This window comes from Salvelinus sp. IW2-2015, unplaced genomic scaffold (assembly GCF_002910315.2).
Source record: "Salvelinus sp. IW2-2015 unplaced genomic scaffold, ASM291031v2 Un_scaffold548, whole genome shotgun sequence".
NCBI lineage: Eukaryota > Metazoa > Chordata > Actinopteri > Salmoniformes > Salmonidae > Salvelinus > Salvelinus sp. IW2-2015.
In genome coordinates, this window is record NW_019942571.1 from 60,734 (window position 1) to 85,451 (window position 24,718).

Consider the following 24,718-nt stretch of genomic DNA (forward strand, 5'->3'; position numbering starts at 1 on the left):
AGGCAGTTTAATTAAACTTCTTCAATTCAACCATTGTTGGGTTCAAATATACATATAGATTTGGAACAGCCATCCACAACAACCACATCCATAAGCGCAAATAGCCAAATCGAGAGAGCAGCAGTGTAATTCACATCAAGCGCTATGTAGACATCAATAATAAGCAAATCACTATCGCTGTAAACTACACCGCACCAGTCGTCCTCCAACAGCAGCTTGACTGTAGCCAACAAAAGTATTCTGCCTCTTTTCCCACAATACATCAAACACATTTGGTGTGTCGTCTAGTGTCTCTACTTTTTGTCAGACTCGCTCAGTGGAACAAACTTAAACTTGCGCTTTGTGTTGTTGTCCTGGCCAATGCATCCCGAAAGTATTCTCTACATGTAGAGCTCTCAGCTCTGTTTATATATGGTCCCCATTCTGCATGTCGAGCTCTCAGCTCAGTTTTGTAACTGGTGTGCTCATGATATGCTCCAGCAGACCCACCACTCCTACCACAGACACATGGAGAGATCCAGAGATAACCAGCAGACCCACCACTCCTACCACAGGCAGATGGAGAGATCCAGAGATAACCGTCAGGACCTCCCCTCCCAGCTGTCCCAGTCCGTAAGAGGAGCAGGGAGGGTGGGGAGGAACCTCAGGCCTCCACATACTCCAAGAGGAGCAGGGATGAACACTCTTACACAATCCACAGGATGTCCCCAGGCACTGAAATTACTTTGAAGTCGATATGCAATTTGTCATGCTTGATACCTTTACTAATGAGTTTACTGATAATTTAGAGTTACTTTAGTAAGAATTTAAATAAATATGTTTCTTGTTCTTTAACACTTGAGTGTTGTAATACAATCACATACAGTAGGCTAGTTATTGAGTATTTTGCAGAATGAAAGAAGGGTAGTAGAAGAGGTCATTAATATCTGGATATAGAAAGAGGTAAGTGGCAGCCCATTACTGCAGTGGGATACATCAGGGTCAAGAGTGTTTCTTGGTAGTCTTAAACAAATCTACTTTGAAACAAAAGTACACACCTAACACACATGGTTATAGGCTTGTGTCAGATATAGAATTAAAATGTATAAAATTTTGAGTTTGCATCCAAATATTACACTTTTTATACATCATAGAAGACTGAAATATAACAACACTGTTTGACATAGAAACACCAGACTTTCTGTGTTTTAATGTGTATTTATTCATTATGAATTATGAAATTATGAAAATTATGAATAATGTTCCAGCCATGAGACCACTAGAGGACGCTTTTGATCATCTGACTGCAGGAAAGGCTACTTATACTACCGTATGTAACACAAGACCCAGAAGAGGGAGAGTCTCATGACTATCAGTGACTGGCTGTTATGTTATATATAATTATTTTATTTAACCTTTATTTAACTAGTCAAGTCAGTTAAGAACAAATTCTTATTTACCATGATGGCCTACTAAATGCTGGGGAGTAATAGAACAGCAGCTTGGAATATCCATCACATATGTGTCAGAAGAACACATGCTTTGCCTATTACCTCTTCTTCTGGTCAGGAGGACTACTGTATACTGTATTAAACTGATGATGCCAAACACCAATATACAGCAACCTCCTGTGGTGTGCATAGTGCATTGCAGTTTACCAATCTTAATTTTGGAGATTGAACAATCTTTTGGTGATTGTGTTGCTTTTTATCTGTATCTGTTTGTGCCAGTTAAATGCACGCCTTCATGACTGTCTCAAAGCCAATGCTAGGCCAACATTAAGAGTTGAGTCCGGAGTGGCTGATGTGACTTTTCCTGTTTTTCTGCATGTTTCAGCCTGCAAGAGAGAGTCATGCTCCCATCTCTCTCTCTCTCTGTTCTCTGTATGGTGTTGCCAAGCTGACTGTAATAGAATATAGTAGATACTGATCTGCTTGACTGTTCCATAACACACAGGGAGTGGTAGGCCACTGTGTGCTGAGGCAGAGTGTAACGTGTGGAAGCTGGGAGTCAGGAAGCAAGTACAGGGAGTGACTTTAATAATAATAACACAAGGAACAAAACCAGAAACACAAGTAGCGTGCGTACAGACATGAAACACTGAAACAGAAACAATAATGCCTGGGGAAGGAACCAAAGGGAGTGACAGATATAGGGGAGGTAATCAGGGAGGTGATGAAGTCCAGGTGAGTCTGATGAGGCGTTGGTGCACCTAACGATGGTGACAGGTGTGTGTAATGATGAGCAGACTGGCGACCTCGAACGCCAGAGAGGGAGTATACGTGACAAAATGGCATTTAATTCAAGAAACTTCATCCCATCCTCTTCATCCATAGAACTATTCTTCCAAACATGCTAGTGTGTACTCTTTTCACCCCTCTCTCCATCTGTCTTCAGCATCATTTGTATAGATTCAGAATCACTGGTATATATTCAGCATTATTGGTATATATTCAGCATCATTGGTATATATTCAGCATCATTGGTATATATTCAGCATCATTGGTTATATTCAGCATCAATTGGTATATATTCAGCATCATTGGGTATAGAATTCAGCATTAATTGGTATAGATTTCAGCATTCATTAGGTTTATATATTGTACAGCATTATTGGTAATAATTCAGCATCATTGGTATGATATTGCAGCATCATTGTATATTTTCAAGCATTATTGGTATATATCGATCATGCATCAATCATTGGTATATATTCAGCATTATTGGTAATAATATTCAGCATCATTGGTATATATTCAGCATCATTGGTATAATATTCAGCATATTGGTATAGATTCAGCATCATTAATAGATTTAGATTATTGGTATACATTCAGCATTATTGGTATATATTCAGCATATTGGTATAATATTCAGCATCATTGGTATATATTCAGCATCATTGGTATATATTCGCATCATTGGTATAATTCAGCATCATTGGTATAATTCAGCATCATTGGTATAGATTCAGCACATTATTGGTATAGATTCAGCATCATTGGTATATATATCAGATTATTGGTTATATTCAGCAATCATTGGTATATATTCAGCATCATTGGTTTTATATTCAGCATCATTGGTATATATTCAGCATCATGTTATATTTTAGCATCATTGGTATATATTCAGCATCATTGGTATAGATTTCAGCATTATTGGTATAGATTCAGCATCATTGGTATAATTCAATATTGGTTATTTTCAGCATCATTGGTATATATTCAGCATCATTGGTATATATTCAGCATCATTGGTATAGATTTGTGTGAATGAGATCAGTGATTCTCAGTGTGTTAATGCGATAAGAAAAAACATTCCAGGTGATCAATGTCTATTTTATCATGTTGAATTCAAAGATGAGAGGAGTCAAAGACATCAAGCCTAAACTCTAACTCCCTCCTCCCCCCCCCCCCAACCACACCTCACTATAGGCTACAACACTCACAATTAGGCAGCGTTTATGTTCTCTATAAATTCTTTCTCTTTATAAAATCTTTCTCACAGCTCTTGCTCAGTAGATTCAGCATCAGTGGTATATATTCAGCAGTACGCTACTTCCCCTGTTCTGTTAGCTGCTCCACTCTGTTCGGTAAGTAACCCTTTTTCACTTATTCTACTATTACTATTGGTGTCTTTGGTTTAACAGAGTAGGTTATCTAGTGTAATAAACAGGTCTCACACAACTGTAACAACTGTTTCCAAGTGTGACTAGCTACTGATCTGTCTCGTCCGGAAAAGTTGTAGGCTATAATGTTCATTAGTCTGCACTTGATTTGATTCAAAAATCTGTTATTCTATGGTTTGTTATGCAGGATGACGGGAAATTCTATTTACTGATTAAGACATAATGTAGTCTATCTATAGGAAAACCTTTGAACATCGAAGCAATGTTTTTGTTTTAGAACTCTATTAGACCTACAAACATATTTCTCAGCCGGTTCAAGTCATTTTATAGGCATTATTACTCACCAATTATAATCAGCCTGATTTCTTTACACGGAACTGTTGCAAAACACTTTCCTCTCCTGTCACACCCCTCTCCATCCCCAAATCCCCACACTTTCACACTTATGATGATGTGTCACATGGTCAAGCTATGACAGAGGTTATTTAACCTTTATTTAACTAGGCAAGTCAGTTAGAACAAGTTTTTATTTACAATGACGGCCTACCCCGGGCCAAACCTGGTTAAAGGACAATCTACCCAGCTAGAGATGTTGGATGTTCCCAAAGAAAGGGGGAGGCACCAAAAGAAAGAGGACGGGTCAGAGGTAGAGGGAATGTGTAAAGGAGTGGAAGATGACAGCTTAAATGCCACTAAGTAACAGACTGTGCTTACAGAGACAAAGAAAGCCAACTCCCATCCTCCCTAAATGTGCATTGTTAATTAGTTAGCTTCAAAGGGATAGTTTGCTATTAGTCAGCATATTAGTGCGATCTATCAGGTATGAAGGGAAGACCCAGATGCAGACCACGTCGAATAAACAATAGTTTGATGTTGTAAACAGGGCAAGGCAAAAAACAGATCAAGGCAGGCAGGGGTCAGAAAACCAGAGGTGGGGCAACAGTACCGGACAGCAGGCAGGCTCAAGGTCAGGGTAAGGCAGAGATCGGTAATCCAGAGGGGGGCAGAGGTACAGATCGACAGGCAGGCTCAGGGACAGGTAGAGTGGTCAGGCAGGCTGGCTCGAAGTCAGGACAGGCAAGGGTCAAAACCGGGAGGGCGAGAAAAGAGAGACTAGGAAAAATCAGGAGCTGAGACACAAAACGCTGGTTGACTTGAACAAGCAAGACAAACTGGCACAGACAGACAGAAAACACAGGTTTAAATACACAGGGGATAAATGGGGAAGATGGGCGACACCTGGAGGGGGGTGGAGACAATCACAAAGGTGAAACAGATCAGGGTGTGACACCATCATGACACTCACTGTACTGAGCATGTATCAAATCAAATCAAATTTTAGTCACATGCGCCGAATACAACAGGTGTAGGTAGATCTTACAGTGAAATGTTTACTCACGAGCCCCTAACCAACAATGCAGTTTAAAAAAAAAATAGAATAAGAAATAAAAGTAACAAGTAGTTAAAGAGCAGCAGTAAAATAACAATAGCGAGACTATATACAGGGGGGTACCGATACAGAGTCAATGTGCTGAGGCACCGGTTAGTCGAAGTAATATGTACATGTAGGTAAAGTTATTAAAGTGATTTTTGAGGAGCTGATGACCAATGCCAAATCTTTTCAGTCTCCTGAGGGGGAATAGGTTTTGTCGAGCCCTCTTCACGACTGTCTTGGAGTACTTGGACCATGTTAGTTTGTTGGTGATGTGGACACCAAGGAACTTGAAGCTCTCAACCTCCTCCACTGCAGCCCCGTCGATGAGAATGGGGGTGTGCTCAGTCCTCTTTTTCCTGTAGTCCACAATCATCTCCTTTGTCTTGATCACGTTGAGGGAGAGGTTATTGTCCTGGCACCACACGGCCAGGACTCTGACCTCCTCCCTATAGGCTGTCTTGTTGTTGTCGGTGATCAGGACTACCACTGTTGTGTCTTCGGCAAACTTAATGATGGTGTTGTAATCGTACCTGGCCATGCAGTCGTGGGTGAACAGGGAGTACAGGAGGGGACTGAGCACGCACCCCTGAGGGGCCCCTGTGTTGAGGATCAGCGTGGCGGATGTGTTGTTATCTACCCTTACCAACTGGGGGCGGCCCGTCAGGAAGTCCAGGATCCAATTGCAGAAGGAGGTCTTTAGGCCCAGGATCCTTAGCTTATTGATGAGCTATGAGCTCACTATGGTGTTGAACGCTGAGCTGTAGTCAATGAACAGCATTCTCACATAGGTGTTCCTTTTGTCCAGGTGGGAAAGGGCAGTGTGGAGTGCAATTGAGATTGCATCATCTGTGGATCTGTTAGGGTGGTATGCAAATTGGAGTGGGTCTAGGTTTTCTGGGATGATGTTGTTGATGTGAGCCATGACCAGCCTTTCAAAGCACTTCATGGCTACAGACGTGAGCGCTACGGGTCAGTAGTCATTTAGGCAGGTTACCTTAATGTTCTTGGGCACAAGGACTATGGTGGTCTTCTTAAAACATGTTGGTATTACAGACTCGGACAGGGAGAGGTTGAAAATGTCAGTGACGACACTTGCCAGTTGGTCAGCGCACGCTCGCAGTACACGTCCTGGTAATCCATCTGGCCCGGCGGCCTTGTGAATGTTGACCTGTTTAAAGGTCTTACTCATCGGACACGGAGATCGTGATCACACAGTCGTCCGGAACATTTGGTGCTCTCATGCATGTTTCAGGGTTATTTGCCTCGAAGCGAGCATAGAAGTAGTTTAGCTCGTCTGGTACGCTCGTGTCACCATGCTTCCCTTTGTAGTCTGTAATGGTTTGCAAGCCCTGCCACATCCGGCGGGTGTCAGAGCCGGTGTAGTACGACTCGATCTTAGTCTTAATCTTTATCTGCCACTGTAATTTACATCCCCCTCCTCTCTCTGTCCCCTCCCATCTCCCCGCTCCCTCTCTCCCCTCCTCAGTGTATCCTTCTCTCTGCAGCCATGCCGTCTCAGTTGGAGAGATCCATGCAGTCCCTGATCACGGTGTTCCATCGCTATGCCGACAAGGACGGTGACTGTAACACACTGAGCAAAAAGGAGCTGAAAGAACTCATGCAGACAGAACTGGGCAGCTTCCTGAAGGTACCATAGATATCCCTCTCTCTCTCTTTCTCTCTTTCTCTTTTCTATCCCTCTGTTTTTATCTCACTGTCCCTCAACACTTTCTCTGTCTTTCTCATCTCACGCTCTTTCCCTCTCATTCTGATTTCTCTCTCTCACTTTATTAGAATAAAGAGTATCCAAAGTAAATCTACCCCCCCTCTCCCCTCCCATCTCTCTCTTACTCACTCTCTTCATCTCCTCTATCTCTCAGTCCCAGAAGGACCCAGCCGCCATAGACACGATCATGAAGAATCTGGACCAGAATGGTGATGGGATGGTAAACTTCGAGGAGTTTGTCTCTCTGGTGGTGGACCTCTCCATCGCCTGTGAACAGATCTACCAGCTCCACATCATGAAGGCTGCCGCTAAGAAGTGAAGGAGGACAGGACAGGAGAAGCAGACATGGATGCTTTTCTATGTGTCATTTTGCTTTTCTACACGTCAAATAAGTCATTTTATAAATAAGTCTTACTGTTGTGAATAAACAGTGGCTTTCCCACTCTGTATCTCTGTTTGTCACATTTGTTAGACATGTGTCTGTCTGTTGTATTTGGCCTGTAATTTGTCCCGTAAGTGTAAGACAGAATAGACAGTACCAGTCACTTCTTAGTTCAGTATTGACACAACTACTTAGTAAACCTTGGCGCAAAGCCTTTCTAGATCCTATGCTAAAACTACTATAACTACCCACTGTGCACAAACTGGTTAAATCAACGTTGTTTCAATGTAATTTGTCAACCTATTGTGATGTGGAATCTAAGTGGAAAATACATTGGATTTGCAAAAAGTCATTGACGTAAACTGTTTTGAGGGTGAAATTCCAACCACAGGATTACACCATCATGTTAACCAAATTTCAACAGACAAATCTTATGTAAATATGTTGAATGTATTACTTTGAAACAACATCAGATCTTCAATGTAATATCCACTATTATCAGAACCAAGGTAAGACCCAGATGCAGACTGTCAAAGTAACAATGTTTATTGTAGCAACAGGGAAGGCAAAGACAGGTCAAGGCAGGCAGGGGTCGATAATCCAGAGTGGGGCAGAGGTAAAGGTCGGCAGGCAGACTCAGGGACAGGCAGGGAGGTCAGGCAGGCGGGCTCTGAGTCAGGACAGGCAAGGGTCAAAACCAGGAGGATGAGAAAAGAGAGGCTGGGAAAAGATAGGCGCTGATGGGACAAAATGCTGGTAAACAAACAAGACGAACTGGCAACAAACAGACAGAGAACACAGGTATAAATACACAGGGGCTGATTGGGAAGATGGGAGAAACCTGGAGGGTGTTGGAGACAAGCACAAGGACAGGTTAAACAGATCAGGGCGTGACAACTATAAGAAAAAACACTAGGATGGGCAGCACGTCCTGGATGGAGCATTTCATTATCTACAGCTATGACTTTGGGTACCCATTCAGGGTTCTAACCAAGCCCTGCTGAGTTTGTCACTGACTATTACCAATGTYCTATCTTGAGCATGATTGTTGAGAAATCTCCACTAAATAGATTCACTGTTGCTATGTAAGTCATTCCAAGGGGTAMATTTAACAGAGCAAATTAAATGTAACCATACTTTATCAATGATGCTATTTGCTTATATAGAATTGGGAAGTCATCAACAGCTACTAAATTCAACAGCTTTTAAATTCAGCCCAGGATTCTACTAAAACTAGACCATACATACAGGCCTAGGGTTTCAAGCTTTGGTTGTTTTCAAATGGAGTCTACTTAATAATAAATATGTTGGATTCACGTCTCCATGTTAAGAAAAAATCCAAGTTAAAGAATAGGACTAAATCAAATCAAACTGTATTTAAAACACATTTCAAGTTTGATTTGATTTAGTCCTATTCTTTAACTTAGATTTTTGGTTGAAATGGAGTCGTGAATCCAACATATCAATTATTAATTTGAAGATCAACTGGAATTGAAGCCAGACTCAGTGGCACAGATGGAACTATCCAAGCAGTAGATACAGTGCATTCGAAAACTATTCAGACCCCTTGACTTGTTCCACATTTTGTTATGTTACAGCCTTGTTCTAAAATGAATTAAATTGTTGTTGTTTTTTCATCAATCTACTACACACAATAGCCTGTAATGACAAAGCAAAAACAGGTTTTTAGAAATATTTGCAAATGTATTAAAATACAAAACTGAAATATCACATTTACATAAGTATTCAGACCCTTTACTCAGTACTTTCTTGAAGAACCTTTGGCAGCGATTACACCCTTGAGTTTTCTTGGGTATGACACTACAAGGTTGGCACACCTGTATTTTGGAAGTTTCTGCCATTATTCTCTGCAGATCCTCTCAAGCTCTGTCAGGATGGATGTTCGATCGGGTTCAAGTCCGGGCTCTGGCTGGGCCACTCAAGGACATTCAGAGACTTGTCCTGAAGCCACTCCTGCGTTGTCTTGGCTGTGTGCTTAGGGTCGCTGTCCTGTTGGAAGGTGAACCTTCGCCTCAGTCTGAGGTCCTGAGCTCTCTGGAGCAGGTTTTCATCAAGGATCTCTCTGTACTTTGCTCCGTTCATCTTTCCCTCAATCCTGACTAGTCTCCCAGTCCCTGCCGCTGAAAGACATCCCCACAGCATGATCCTGCCACCACCATGCTTCACCGCAGGGATGGTGCCAAGTTTCCTCCAGAAGTGACGCTTTGCATTCAGGCCAAATAGTTCAATCTTCGTTTCATCAGACCAGAGAATCTTGTTTCTTATGGTCAGAGTCCTTTAGTTGCCTTTTGGCAAACTCTAAATGGGCTGTCATGTGCCTTTTACTGAGGAGTGGCTTCCGTCTGGCCACTCTACCATAAGGGCCTGATTGGTGGAGTACTGCAGAGATGATTGTCCTTCTGGAAGGTTCTCCGATCTACACAGAGGAACTCTGGAGCTCTGTCAGATTGACCATCGGATTCTTGGTCACCTCCCTGAACAAGGCCCTTCTCCCCCAATTTCTCAGTTTGGCAGGGCAGCCTAACTTCTTCCATTTAAGAATGATGGAGGCCACTGTGTTCTTGGGAACATTCAATGCTGCATACATTTTTTGGTACCCTTCCCCAGATCTGTGCCTCGACACAATCCTATCTTGGAGCTCTACGGACAATTCCTTCGACCTTATGGCTTGGTTTTTGCTCTGACATACACTGTCAACTGTGGGACCTTATATAGACAGGTGTGTGCCTTTCCAAATTATGTATAATCAATTGAATTTATCCAATCAAATTGTAGAAACATTTCAAGGATGATCAATGGAAACAGTATGCACCTGAGCTCAATTTCAAGTCTCATAGAAAAAGGTCTGAAAATGTATGTATATAAGGTACCTGTTTTTTATGTTTAATAAATTAGCTAAAATAAAATAAAATAAAAACAGTTTCGCTTTGTAATTATGGGGAATTGATGAGGAAATGTTTTCATTTATTTTAGAATAAGCCTGTAACGATACAAAATGTGGAAAAGGGAAGCAGTCTGAATACTTTCCAAATGCCCTGTAGATGTCCTTTAAATGTTATTATTTGGTTGCGTTGTCAACCATACACAATTCAATATTACTTTTGTAATACAGTAAATAGCCTAAAGTTAAGGCTTTCTTACAAACTAATGTATATAACTGCAATGTAACAGTATTTATTCAACTTGAGTATTGAGTAACATACACATCCATGTCCACATTTTGAGTTTACAGTAACAATATATGTCTTCTTATGCAATCATAGAGAGCATGCATGTTCAAGAGCACGCAAAGATCGCCGGTGTGTGCAGATCTTCACAATTGCTATAATAATTACAAAAAGAAAACCAGCCCCGTCGCGGACCAGGATGTCTTGCTCCCAGACAGACTAAATAACTTTTTTGCTCGCTTTGAGGACAATACAGTGCCACTGACACGGCCCGCTACCAAAACCTGCGGGCTCTCCTTCACTGCAGCCGAGGTGAGTAAAACATTTAAACGTGTTAACCCTCGCAAGGCTGCAGGCCCAGACGGCATTACCAGCGCGTCCTCAGAGCATGCGGCAGCACCAGCTTGGCTGGTGTGTTTAAGGACATATTATCAAATCCTTATCCCAGTCTGCTGTTCCCACATGCTTCAAGAGGGGCCACCATTGTTCTGTTCCCAAGAAAGCTAAGGTAACTGAGGTAAACGACTACCGCCCCGTAGCACTCACTTCCGTCATCATGAAGTGCTTTTGAGAGACTAGTCAAGACCATATCACCTCACCCTACCTGACACCCTAGACCCACTCCAATTTGTACTGACCGGCAATAGGTCCACAGACGACGCAATCGCAACCACACTGCACACTGCCTAACCCATCTGGACAAGAGGAATACCTATGTGAGAATGCCTGTTCTCGACTACAGCTCAGCATTTACACCATAGTACCCTCCAAACTCGTCATCAAGCTCGAGACCCTGGTCTCGACCACGCCCTGTTCAAACTGGGTCCTGGACTTCCTGACGGGCGGTGAGGGTAGGTAAAACATCTCCACACCGCTGATCTATCACACTGGGGCCCCACAAGGGTGCGTTCTGAGCTCTCCCTGTACTCCTGTTCACCCACGACTGCGTGGCATGCACGCCTCAACTCAATCATCAAGTTTGCGGACGACACTACAAGTGGTAGGGCTTGATTACCAACAACGACGAGAACGGCCTACAGGGGGAGGTGGAGGGCCTCGGAGTGTGGTGTCAGGAAATAACCTCACACTCAACGTCAACAAAACAAGGAGATGATTGTCGGGACTTCAGGGAACAGCAGAGGGAGCACCCTCCTCTATCCCAATCGGAACGGGAACAGTAGTGGGGAGAAGGTGGGATAAGGTTTTGAAGTTCCCTCGGTGTACAATATCACGGACAAACTGAGTGGGTTCCCCCAACAGACGCGTTGTGAAGAAGGCGCAGCGAGCGCCTCTTCAACCTCAGGAGGCTGAAGAAATTGGCTTAGTTCACCAAAAGCCGTCACACTTCTACAGTGCACACATCGAGAGCATCTCTGTTCCGGGCCTGTGTATCAACCGCTGGTATGGCCAACTGCTCCGCCCACAACCGTAAGGCCTTCAGAGGGTAAAGTGAGGTCTGCTCACACGCATCACCTTGGGGGAATAGCTCGTCACCTACATCATCGAGTCACTATGGGACAGCTCTAAATCATCTAAGGCAACAACCGAGCACGGAGCACTAATATCTTCAACCGGACATACAACACGGCCTTTCACCCGCAATAGAAGGCGAGGTTCAGTTACAGGTGCAATCAAGCAGGACCGAGAGGACTGGAAATAACAGCTTCTATCTCAAGGGCCATTCAGACTGTTAACAGCCACCATAACAATTTATGTGGCAACTGCCAATCATACTTGACTCACTCCAGCCCACTTTAATATGGGATTGATGGAAATTATGTAAATAATGTATCCTAGCGTCACTTTAAACAATGCCACTTAATATAATGTTTACATACCCTACATTACTCATCTCATATGTATATGTATATACTGTACTGTATATCATCCACACCATCTTGCCATCTTTATGTAATACATGTATCACTAGCCGCTTTAAACTATGCCACTTTATGTTTACATACCCTACATTACTCATCTCATATGTATAGACTGTACACTATACCATCTACTGCATCTTGCCTATGCCGTTCTGAACCATCACTCATTCATATATCTTTATGTACATATTCTTTATCCCTTTACACTTGTGTGTGTAAGGTAGTAGTTGTGGAATTGTTAGGTTAGATTACTTGTTGGTTATTACTGCATTGTTGGAACTAGAAGCACAAGCATTTCGCTACACTCGCATTAACATCTGCTAACCATGTGTATGTGACAAATAAAATTTGATTTGATTTATTTTAATCTGAGCAGAATCTCGAAATGCATTGATAATTTGCACCATGTACTTTAATGTAATCTCAACTGAAATCAGTTGGTTGTGCTGTTAGATTAGGCACAGTGATAACACATTAAATTGTTGTATAAATAAACAAAATATCTGAAATTGTAATCCCATTTGAACTTTGCTGTGCTTTTAAATGGTTGAAAACACAATGATAACACATTTAGGTGACAACTAAACCAAAACGATTTTCCAAATTAATTTGGTTGTGATTTTAGATTGTTGAAAGCATAGTGATAACACATTGGAAATTCAACTTCGTATGCAAACAGTGCAGTTATGCCGTCCGTAAGGCAATCAAACAGGCAAAATGTCAGTACAGAGACAAAATGGAGTCGCAATTCAACGGCTCAGACACAAGATGTATTTGGCAGGGACTCCAGACAATCACGGATTACAAAGGGATAACCAGCCACATTGCAGACACCGACGCCTTGCTCCCAGACAAGCTAAACAGCTTCTTCGCCTGCTTTGAGGATAACACAGTGCCACCATTGTTCCTGTACCCAAGAAAGCATGAAGTGCAAGAGAGGCAAGTTAAGGATCATATCACCTGTTGTACGGTTTTGTTTGTTTGTAAAGTTTGTTGTTTAAAAGTATATTGGAAAGTTCTTGGTAGCTACCTAGCTTCTTATGTTTGATACCGCGACGCAGTTGGCATCWGTTGCTGGGACTGCTTGTATCTTTCCAGTGATCCTGCCGACCAAGAACGGGTCTGAGGAGCTATTTGGCGTCGCAGCAAGTCTAGCTGCTAGCTAGCTGGACATCAAGGAAGCGAGGTGTTATTGATGGCAGCCCGCGATGCGGTTAGCCATTGTGGCTGGGACCGCGGATTGTCCCGGGTTTGTGGCTGTCTAGATAGATCCCTGCTGTTTGTTGTTTCAATTTTCCCTGTGACCTGCCCTGTCTGGAACTGCGAGAAGTAACAGCCTAACATACATGGCTAGCTACCATGACAAAGACCAAAGCTGGCGGGAGTATCGTTGAGGACAGTGCCAGTGGTGTCTCTCTATCACACGTGAAGGATCTTTTAAACGAACAAAAAGAGACCTATAAGCAGCTGTTACAACAACAAGAAAATAGTTTCAAGTGTTTTGTCCAAAATACTTGTGGATTCTGCTAATAAAATAATTGATGACCTGACCAGAAGTCCAGGACCTGAAGAACAGTTTGCAGTTCTCCCAGGGTCAGCTCGACGAGTTGAAACAGGAGAACGGCAAGATAACGACAATCTATAAGTCATTGAGAGAGGACATCAGTTTTGTGTGTGAATCCATGATAACAATGACAGATAAATTAGACTATCTCGATGGACAATCAAGGCGAAACAACATGGATGTGGACGGAATTGCAGAATCTCCACATGAGACCTGGATGGAGTCTGAGGACAAAGTGAGGGAAATGATCTCTGAGAAATTGAAGATGGACCACAGGAAGATTGAGGTGGAGCGCGCCCACAGGAATGGGAAAACAGCCACACCGGCCCAGGTGATAGTGTTCACACCATAGTACCCTCAAAGCTCATCACTAAGCTAAGGAACCTGGGACTAAACATCTCCCTCTGCAACTGGATCCTGGACTTCCTGACGGGTCACCCCAGGTGGTGAGGGTAGGTAGAAACACATTGCCACACTGATCCTCAACACTGGACTCCCAGGGGTGCGTGCTCAGTCCCTCCTGTTCTCCCTGTTCACCCACGACTGCATGGCCAGGCACGAGTCCAACACCATCATAAGTTTGCAGACGCACAACAGTGGTAGGCCTGATCACCGCAACAACGAGACAGCCTATAGGGAGGAGGTCAGAGACCTGGCCGGGTGGGTGCCAGAATAACAACCTATCCCAACGAACCAAGACTAAGGAGATGATTGTGGACTACAGGAAAGGAGCACCGAGCACATCCCATTCTCATCGACGGGCTGTAGTGGAGCAGGTTGAGAGCATCAAATTCTTGGTGTCCACATCAACAACAAACTAGAATGGTCCAAACACACCAAGACAGTCGTGAAGAGAGCACGACAAGCCTATTCCCCTCAGGAAACTAAAAAGATTTGGCATGGTTCCTGAGATCCTCAAAAGGTTCTACAGCTGCAACATCGAGAGCATCCTGACCGGTTGCATCACTGCCTGGTACGGCAATTCCTCGGCCTCTGACCGCAAGGCACTTCAGAGGGTAGTGCGTAGGGCCCAATACATCACTGGGGCAAAGCTGCCAGCCATCCAAGACCTCTACACCAGGCGGTGTCAGAGGAAGGCCTAAAAATTGTCAAAGACCCCAGCCACCCAGTCATATACTGTTCTCTCTACCTACGCATGGCAAGCGGTACCGGAGTGCCAAGTCTAGGACAAAAAGGCTTCTCAACAGTTTTTACAACCCAAGCCATAGCCTTCTGAACAGGTAACCAATGGTTACCGGACTATTTACATTGTGTGCCCCCCAACCCCTCTTTTACGCTGCTGCTACTCTCTGTTTATCTTATATGCATAGTCCACTTTAACCATACATCCATGTACATACAACCTCAATTGGCCCGACCAACAAGTGCTCCGCACATTGGCTAACTGGGCTATCTGCATTGTGTCCCACCTCCCGCCAACCCCTCCTTTTACGCTACTGCTACTCTCTGTTCATCATATATGCATAGTCCACTTTAACCATACCTACATGTACATACTACCTCAATAAGCCTGACTAACCGGTGTCTGTATATAGCCTTGCTACTCTTATTTTCAAATGTATTTTACTGTTGTTTTATTTCTTTACTTACACACACACACACACACACACACACACACACACACACACACACACACACACACACAACACACACACCCCACAACACACACACACACACACACACACACACACACACACCTTTTTTTCAGCACTATTGGTTAGAGCCTCTAAGTAAGCATTTCACTGTAAGGTCCACACCTGTTGTATTCGGCGCACGTGACAAATACACAATGATTTGATTTGATTTGATAGGCCCAGGCCGATAGTGGTCAAGTTCCTGAGGTTCAAAGACAAGGTAGCTGTTCTGGAAAGAGCCAAGAACTTGAGAGGAACGGAAGCCTGGAAGAGATGAGAGAGCCAAGCCTATGGGTTCATAGCCTCAACCCCGCAGCACACACACCAATTGATTAATGGACTGCTGAATGTATATATTTTTTCTCTTGCTTTGTCTGCTCGTTTCAATATTATGTCTATATCTGATAAGCTACCCAGGAAAGGGCTGAAAATAGCCCATATTAATATATGTAGCCTTAGAAATAAGGTTTATGAAATCAATAACTTGCTAACATCAGATAACAGTCATATATTAGCCATTTCTGAGACTCACTTAGATAATTCATTTGATGATACATCAGTAGAAATACAAGGATATAACATTTATAGAAGAGACAGAAATGCTTATGGGGGAGGTGTTGCTGTATATATTCAGAGCCATATCCCTGTAATGCTCACGTGTTATTGAAGTGTTGTGGTCGCAGGTTCACCTGGCACATCTGAAGCCTTTTCTTATGGGGTGTTGCTAGAGGCCATCAAGTGCTAACAGTCAGGATCTAAATAATGTGTGAAATGCTTGATAGTGTATGTGATGTAAACAGAGAGGTCTACTTTCTTGGGGTCCTGAATATTGACTGGTTTTCATCAAGCTGTCCGCTCAAGAGGAAGCTTCTTACTGTAACCAGTGCCTGTAATCTGGTTCAGGTTATTAATCAACCTACCAGGGTGTTTACAAACACTACAGGAACAAGATCATCCACATGTATCAATCACATTTTTACTAATGCTGTAGAAATTTGTTCTAAAGCTGTATCCGTACCCATTGGATGCAGTGATCCCAATATAGTGGCTATATCCAGGAAAGCCAAGGTTCCAACAGCTGGGCCTAAAATAGTGTATAAGAGATCATACAAAAGATTTTGCTGTGGCTCTTATGTGGATGATGTTAAAAATATTTGTTGGTCTGATGTGATTAATGAGGAGCATCCAGACGCTGCACTTGATGAATTTATGAAATTGCTTCTTCCAATTATTGATAAACATGCACCTGTTAACAAACTTACTGTTACAACTGTTAAGGCTCAATGGATTGATGAGGAATTGAAAAACTGCATGGTTGAAAGAGATGGGGAAAAAGGAGTGGCTAATAAGTCTGACTGGCTTACTTACTGCAAATTGAGAAATTATGTGACTAATCTCAACAAAAAGAAGAAGAAACTTTACTATGATGCCAAGAAAAAAACTTTTGGAGTACTTTAAATTAAATTATGGGCAGAAAGACAAATTCAACTCCATCTTTCATCTAATAAAATGGCTTATTCATCACAAAACCATTTGATGTTGGCAATTATTTGAATGATTATTTAATTGGCAAAGTGGGCAAARTTAGGCAGTAAATGCCTACGACAAACAGTGAGCAATTATATTCATGCATAAAAAAACAAATAATTGTAACGACTCTCGTGGGTTGAAGAGGGAGACCAAGGTGCATAAACTGAACACCGCAACAAAATAACAAAGTAGAAAACGAAAGTGAACAGTTGTCAGGCAACAAAACAGCTAAACAGAAAATAACTCCCCACAAAACCCAAACGGAAAATCACAACTTATATATGATCCCCAATCAGTGACAACGATAGACAGCTGCCTCTGATTGGGAACCACACATGGCAAAAACAACAAAGAAATAGAAAACATAGAATCTCCCACCCGAGTCACACCCTGACCTAACCAAACATAGAAAATAAATAAGGATCTCTAAGGTCAGTGCGTGACAATAATGAAAGAAAAGCAGTGCAAGTTAGAATTTTGTAAAGTTAGTGTGGGAGAGGTGGGAAAATTATTGTTAACGATCAATACTGACAAACCTCCTGGCATTGACAATTTAGATGGAAAGCTACTGAGGATGCTAGCTGACTCTATAGCCACTCCTATCTGTCATATTTTTAATCTGAGCCTAGATMAAAGTCTTTGTCCTCAGGCCTGGAGGGAAGCCAAAGTAATTCCYCTACCCAAGAGTGGTAAAGCGGCCTTTACTGGTTCTAACAGCAGACKTATAAACTTGCTGCCAGCTCTTAGCAAACTGTTGGGAAAAATAGTGTTTGACCAAATACACTGCTATTTCTCTGTAAACAAATGAACAACAGACGTTCAGCATGCTTATAGAGAAGGGCACTCAACATGTACTGCACTGACACAAATGACTGATGATTAGTTGAAAGAAATTGATAATAAGAAGATTGTGGGAGCTGTACTGTTAGATTTCAGTGCAGCCTTTGATATTATTGACCATAACCTGTTGTTGAAAAAACTTAAGCGCTATGTCTTTTCAACCTCTGCCACATCATGAATTCAGAGCTATCTATCTAATAGAACTCAAAGGGTTTTCTTTAATGTAAGCATCTCTAATGTCAAACATGTAAAGTGTGGTGTACCGCAGGGCAGCTCTCTAGGCCCTSTACTCTTTTCTATTTTTACAAYTGACCTGCCACTGGCATTAAACAAAGCATGTGTGTCCATGTATGCTAATGATTCAACCACATACGCATCAGCAACCACAGCTAATGAAGTCACTGAAACCCTTAACAAAGAGTTGCAGTCTGTTTTGGAATGGGTGGCCAGTAATAAACTGGTCCTGAACATCTCTAAAACTAAGAGCATTGTATTTGGTAGAAATCATTCCTTAAGTGCTAGATCTCAGTTGAATCTGGTAATGAATGGTGTGGCTGTTGAACAAGTTGAGGAGACTAAATTACTTGGTGCTACCTTGGTGTAAACTGTCATGGTCAAAACATATAGATTCAATGGTTGTAAAGATGGGGAGCGGTCTAGCCGTAATAAAGAGATGCTCTGCTTTTTTGACACCACACTCCAAAAAGCAAGTTCTGCAGGCTCTGGTTTTGTCTAATCTTGATTATTGTCCAGTCTAATGGTTCAGTACGGTAAGGAAAGACCTAGTTAAGGTGCAGCTGGCCCAGAACAGAGTGACACGTTTTGCTCTTCATTGTAATCAGAGGGCTGATATAAATACTATGCATGCCAGTCTCTAAGAGTTGAGGAGAGACTGACTGCATCACTTCTTCTTTTTATAAGAAACATTAATGTGTTGAAAATCCCAAATTGTTTGCATAGTCAACTTACACACAGCTCTGACACACACACTTATCCCACCAGACATGCCACCAGGGGTCTTTTCATAGTTCCCAAATCCAGAACAAATTCAAGAAAGCATACAGTATTATATAGAGCCCTTATTGCATGGAACTTCCTACCATCTCATATTGCTCAAATAAACAGCAAACCTGTTTTCAAAAAACAGATAAAGCAACACCTCGTGGCACAACGCCTCTCCCCTATTTGACCTAGATAGTTTGTGTGTATGCATTGATATGTAGGCTATGTGTGCCTTAAAACATGTATTTAGTTATGTTCTTGTCTAATGATGTTCTGTATTATGTCATTCTGTATTATGTTTCTTGTTTTGTGTGAACCCCAGGAAGAGTAGCTGCTGCTTTTGCAACAGCTAATGGAGATCCTAATAAAATACCCAATACCAAATACCTCCACCTTACCTGACACCCTAGACCCACTTCAATTTCCATACCGCCCCAATAGATCCACAATCGATGCAATTGCCATTGCACTGCACACTGCCCTATCCCATCTGTACAAGAGGAATAACTATGCAAGAATGCTGTTCATAGACTACAGCTCAGCCTTCAACACCATAGTACCCTACAAGCTTATCATTAAGCTCGGAGCCCTGGTTCTGAACCCCGACCTGTGCAACTGAGTCCTGGACTTCCTAACGGGCCGCCCCCAGGTGGTGAAGGTAGGAACAACACCCCACTACGCTGATCCTCAACACAGGGGCCCCACAAGGGTGCGTGCTCAGCCCCCTCCTGTACTCACTGGTCACCAATGACTGCATGGCCACGCACGTCTTCAACGCAATCATTATGTTTTCAGACGACACAACAGTTGTAGGTCTGATTACCAACAATGACGAGGCAGCCTATAGGGAGGAGATGAGTGCCCTGGCGGAGTGGTGCCAGGAAAATAACCTCTCCCTCAACTAAGGAGATGATCGTGGACTTCAGGAGACAGCGGCGGGAGCACGCCCACATCAACGGGACCGCAGTAGAGAAGGTGAAAAGCTTCAAGTACCTTGGCATACACATCCCTGACAATCTGAAATGGTCCACCCACACAGACAGTGTGGTGAAGACGCAACAGTTTCTCTTCAAACTCAGGAGGCTGAAGAAATATGGCTTGGTCCCTAAGACCCTCACAAGATTTTACAGATGCACCATTGAGAGCATCCTGTCAGGCTGTATCACAGCCTGGTACAGCAACGGCACTGCTGGCAAACGCAGGGCTCTCCAGAGGGTGGTACGGTCTGCCCAACACATCACAGGGGGCAAACTACCTGCCCTCCAGTACACCTACAGCACCCGATGTCACAAGAAGGCCAAAAAGATCATCAAGGACATCAACCACCCGAGCCATGGCCTGTTCACCCCACTATCATCCAGAAGGCGAGGTCAGTACAGGTGCATCAAAGCTGGAAGAGAGAAACTGAAAGACAGCTTCTATCTCAAGGCAATCAGACTGTTAAATAGCCATCACTAGCCGGCCTCCACCCAGTACCGTGCCCTGAACTTAGTCACTGTCACTAGCCGGCTACCACCCGATTACTCAACCCTGCACCTCAGAGGCTGCTGCCCTATGTACATGGAATCACTGGTCACTTTAATAATGGAACACTGTTCACTTTAATAATATTCACATAGTGTTTTACTCATTTCATATGTATATAGTGTATTCTACTGTATCTAGTCAACGCCACTCCGACGTTGCTCATCCTAATATTTATAATTCCATTCTTTTACTTTTACTTCTCTTACTTTGAGATATGTGTGTATTGTTGTGAATTAATTATAGATACTACTGCACCGTTGGAGGTAGGAACACAAGCATTTCTCTACACCTTCAACAACATCTGCTGAGCATGTGAACAATAACATTTGATTTTGGCTGTCTATTTTAGTGGGTGAAAATAGGTTGTAATCTATTTTGATCCAACATACAACCAAATATTACCCAATTCTCCACGTTGAAATGATGTGGTGGTAAACACTTACAAACTTAAACAAACTCATCAGGGAATACTTAACATTACATATTGAATGTCACACATAGCTTAATCTCTCATGGACAGATCTATGTAAACATAACTGGTACCGTAGAATCTGTATGAGGCTGAACGGGAAGCGTAGGATAACGAGCAGCAGTAGTTCTGCTTTAGGGTTTCTCCTCACTGGTTATTTGGACAAAACATGATTTCACAGGGTCAGCATCTTTCGAATTTCGAAGGGGAGGGAGTAGTCTGCCCATAACTTGTAAAAAGAGAGGTTGGAGCTCCTCGTTCCGGTTCTCCTCCTCGTTCTAGTACAATTACCTGGGTGAATAATTACCTGGGTTAACCAAGATTACACATATCCCTTTGTTGCCTGTAATATTAACTCATGATACACAAATCTTTACTAAACATAATTTTATTCATACTTATTATACCTTTGTGAGGATGACTTCATGGATGAATGTGTTGTCAGTGTCTGTCTGTCTGTCTGTCTGTCTGTCTGTCTGTCTGTCTGTCTGTCTGTCTGTCTGTCTGCAGGTCTGTCTGTCTGCAGGTCTGTCTGCAGCTCTGTCTGTCTGCAGGTCTGTCTGTCTGCAGCTCTGTCTGTCTGCAGGTCTGTCTGTCTGTCTGCAGCTCTGTGGTTTACGATGACATAGTCAATGTGTTGATTGTGGAGATCAAAATATCCAAAACTCACCACTAGATGTCATGAGAACTCTTAAAGTACTGCTTGTCCTCCATCTCTCCTCCCTTCCTCCCTCAATGATGATATCGCCATGCCACAGTTTCTGTTTGTTTGTTCATGTGGGCTATGACAGTCTATTACGAATCAGTCGGACAGTATTTTTGACAGTAATTAAATCTGAAGACAGAATAGTTTGAAGTGACTGAAATGCATCAGAAAGGTATTGGGAAYTTCCAAAGATCATTAGGCAATAATGTTGCATGATTTTCTGTGTAGAAAAGAACARAATTGATTATCTTTTCCCCTCAGTCTGATTTATTGCTGGTTTTGCCAACTTGGTGCTAACGACTTGTGGACATGGTAAAGGGAAATAGTACATACCTACATGCAGGGTTGGGTAGGTTACTTTCTAAATGTAATATGTTACAGTTACAAGTTACCTGTCCAAAATTGTAATCGACAACTTTTGGATTACCCAAATTCATTAACGTAATCTGGTTACATTCCATTTAGATTACTTTCCCCTTAAGAGGCATTAGAAGAAGATAACATTTATGTTACCAATTGAACATCTAATTCAGGATAAATCAATGTTAAAGTTTACATAGCTGTCCAAATATGGATTTTACATTTTACTTTATGGGTTGGACTTGGAAATATGTAAGTGTAGATTTGCCAATTGTTTTACCTGGGCATGACCCCAAAACTAAAGACTTATTAGCCAGCCCTACTCCGTTGTTTATGATTTTGTTGTCAATGAGGACTGATTGGGCTCATTGATTCAAGTTGAAAAATAAATGCTGCGCTCATGGAATGGCATGCTTTGCCAAGAGTGTGCAAAGCTTTCATCAAGGCAAAGGGTGGCTACTTTGAATCAAATCAAATCAAATGTATTTATATAGCCCTTTGTACATCAGCTAATATCTCAAAGTTCTGTACAGAAACCCAGCCTAAAACCCCAAACAGCAAGCAATGCAGGTGTAGAAGCACGAAGAATCTAAAATCTAAAAAAAAGAATGGTTTTGTTTCACACTTTTTTGGTTACTACATGATTCCTTGTGTGTTATTTCATAGTTCTGATGTCTTCACTATTATTCTACAGTAAATAGTAAAAATAAAGAAAAACACTTGAATGAGTAGGTGTGTCCAAACCTTTGACTGGTACTGTATATGTGATATATATAGCAACTACAGATTGTCCCTTTAAGTTTTTTTATGAGCATTAATTAGATTGAGCAATAAAAGCCCCACTTTTATTCCATAGGCTTGGATCTGCACTATGCAGCTGTTGATAGAGCGCATTTTTCACTGGCTGTCCACTGGTTTCAAAAACAATGATTGATAGGCAGCTTAAACTTCTTGAATTCAACCATTCTTGGGTTCAAATATACATATAGATTTGTGAACAGCCATCCACAACAACCACAATCCATAAGGCGCAAATAGCTAAATGAGAGAGCAGCAGTGTAATTCACATCAATGCGCTATGTAGATATCAATAATAAGTGATATCCATATCTCCGTAAACGACATCGCAGCTGTCATCCTTACCTCCAAGCGTTTATTCAAGTTGGATAATCTTTGGATGCTGATAGCAGCTTGGACTGTACCCTACAAAAGCCTATTCCTGCCCTTTTCCCGCAATACATCAAACACATTTGGTGTGTCATCATAGTGGTCTCTGACTTGTGATCAGACTCGCTCAGGTGGAACAAACTTAACCTTGCGCCTTTTGTCAATGCTGATTTGAAAGGCGAACATCCTTTCTGAATTTAAAAGTAATCCTCGAAGTAATCATCTAGTTTTTCAAAAGTATCTGTAATCTGATTACAATATTTTAGCTGGTAACGTAACAGATTACAGTTACTTAAAAAAAAATCCCTTACATGTAACGGGTTACATGTAATCTGTTATTCCCCAACCCTGCCAACATGTTTCTGAGAGTCTTATCTTTCAGTGATGGCGTCACAATACTTTGTAGCTTAAACCGTTCAAAAGATAGAGCCACACTTGAAGGAAGATGTAACCCCAATTCTATGAACCAAGTGCACATTTTCTCCCCATTTTCAAATCAGGTGATGGGAAGCACTGCACCATGGGCTCTGTTTTGGGCTGACTTTGAGCCAGTGCAGTTGTCAAACACATGCTTGGCCATTTCGACTTGTTAAAGCAAGCACTCTTCTATTTTCTAACGCTAGGATTGGTAATTGACCTGTCTCATATGAGCTCGCGTGCGGTGAGGTGGGGGGGTGGCAAAATCAGAGGTGTGTCCTTAAAAACTTTGCAGTACTAACATGGTTGGTTATGGTACGGATTTTGACAGCGGAAGCGCAGCCTCTCCAGCTGTGACGCACAGTGCCTATATGCGCATTGGAACAAGAGAGATGTATTTTTCGTGCCCGTAAACCTCGTATTTATAAAAAAAAATAACAAATGTTTTTTTGGCATTTCGTTTCATTTGGTTAAAAAAACAAGATTAGTCTCAATGAAGCCGTTTTCTTTTGTCCTGCCCAATGCATTCCCAAAGTAGTCAAGACTATCGATAAAGGGCTTGGCTAATGAGACCTCTTTGAAATAAATCTTAATCACCAAAGCTTTATTAAAAAATCAAGTTTGGGAGCAGAAAAACAATGAGTGGACATCCATATTTATCTATGTATTGTACATGATTTAATCTATGTATTGTACATTATTTATCTATGTATTGTACATTATTTAATCTATGTATTGTACATTATTTAACTAATGTAGTTGGTACATTATTTAATCTATGTATTGTACATTATTTAATCTAATTATTGTACATTATTTAATCTATGTATTGTACATTATTTAATCTATGTATTGTACATTATTTTTATCTATGTATTGTACATTATTTTATATATGTATTGTACATTATTTAATCTATGTATTGTACTATTATGTTATCTATGTATTGTTACATTTTTTTAATCTATGTATTTGTACATTATTTTTTTTTTTTTTTAATCTATATGTATGTACATTATTTATTTAATCTTATATTGTATATTTTTTTTTTGTTTGTATCTATTAGTTTAATGTATGTATTTGTATCATTATTTATATATTGTATTGTACATTATTTATTTATATGTATTGTACATTATTTAATCTATGTATTGTACATTATTAATCTATGTTATTGTATACATTATTTTATATATGTATTGTACATTATTTTATCTCATTGTATTGTACATTATTTATCTATGTATTGTACATTATTTT

At 41.6% G+C, this 24,718-nt stretch overlaps 1 protein-coding gene and 1 long non-coding RNA gene across 3 annotated transcripts in view; one reads left to right on the top strand and one right to left on the bottom strand.

The window, feature by feature from the left end:
• LOC139023941 (uncharacterized) overlaps window positions 1-4,288 on the bottom strand; it is an 18,672-nt gene extending 14,384 nt beyond the window's left edge. The window contains exons 1-3 of one of the 2 annotated variants that reach the window (XR_011475174.1): window positions 4,183-4,286; window positions 4,002-4,100; window positions 3,880-3,968 (exon numbers count right to left, since the gene is read on the bottom strand). This is a non-coding gene — a long non-coding RNA (uncharacterized lncRNA). Of the gene's footprint in view, window positions 1-3,879; window positions 3,969-4,001; window positions 4,101-4,182 lie in introns of those variants that run through there. The other variant, XR_011475175.1, reaches the window with a different exon arrangement.
• Window positions 4,289-6,483: 2,195 nt separating this feature from the next.
• Window positions 6,484-7,218, top strand: LOC112068512 (protein S100-A1-like). Its single transcript, XM_024135672.2, has 2 exons — window positions 6,484-6,693; window positions 6,926-7,218. The coding sequence occupies exons 1-2, from the start codon at window positions 6,553-6,555 to the stop codon at window positions 7,088-7,090; spliced, it is 306 nt and encodes a 101-aa protein (XP_023991440.1). The 5' UTR covers window positions 6,484-6,552; the 3' UTR covers window positions 7,091-7,218.
• Window positions 7,219-24,718: the final 17,500 nt, after the last annotated feature.

Bases quoted from the DNA above. Each gene is read 5' to 3' on its own strand.
- LOC112068512 (XM_024135672.2), top strand. From the start codon at position 6,553: ATGCCGTCTCAGTTGGAGAGATCCATGCAGTCCCTGATCACGGTGTTC. The intron at 6,694-6,925 runs GTACCATAGATA...TCTATCTCTCAG, and splicing joins AACTGGGCAGCTTCCTGAAG to TCCCAGAAGGACCCAGCCGC.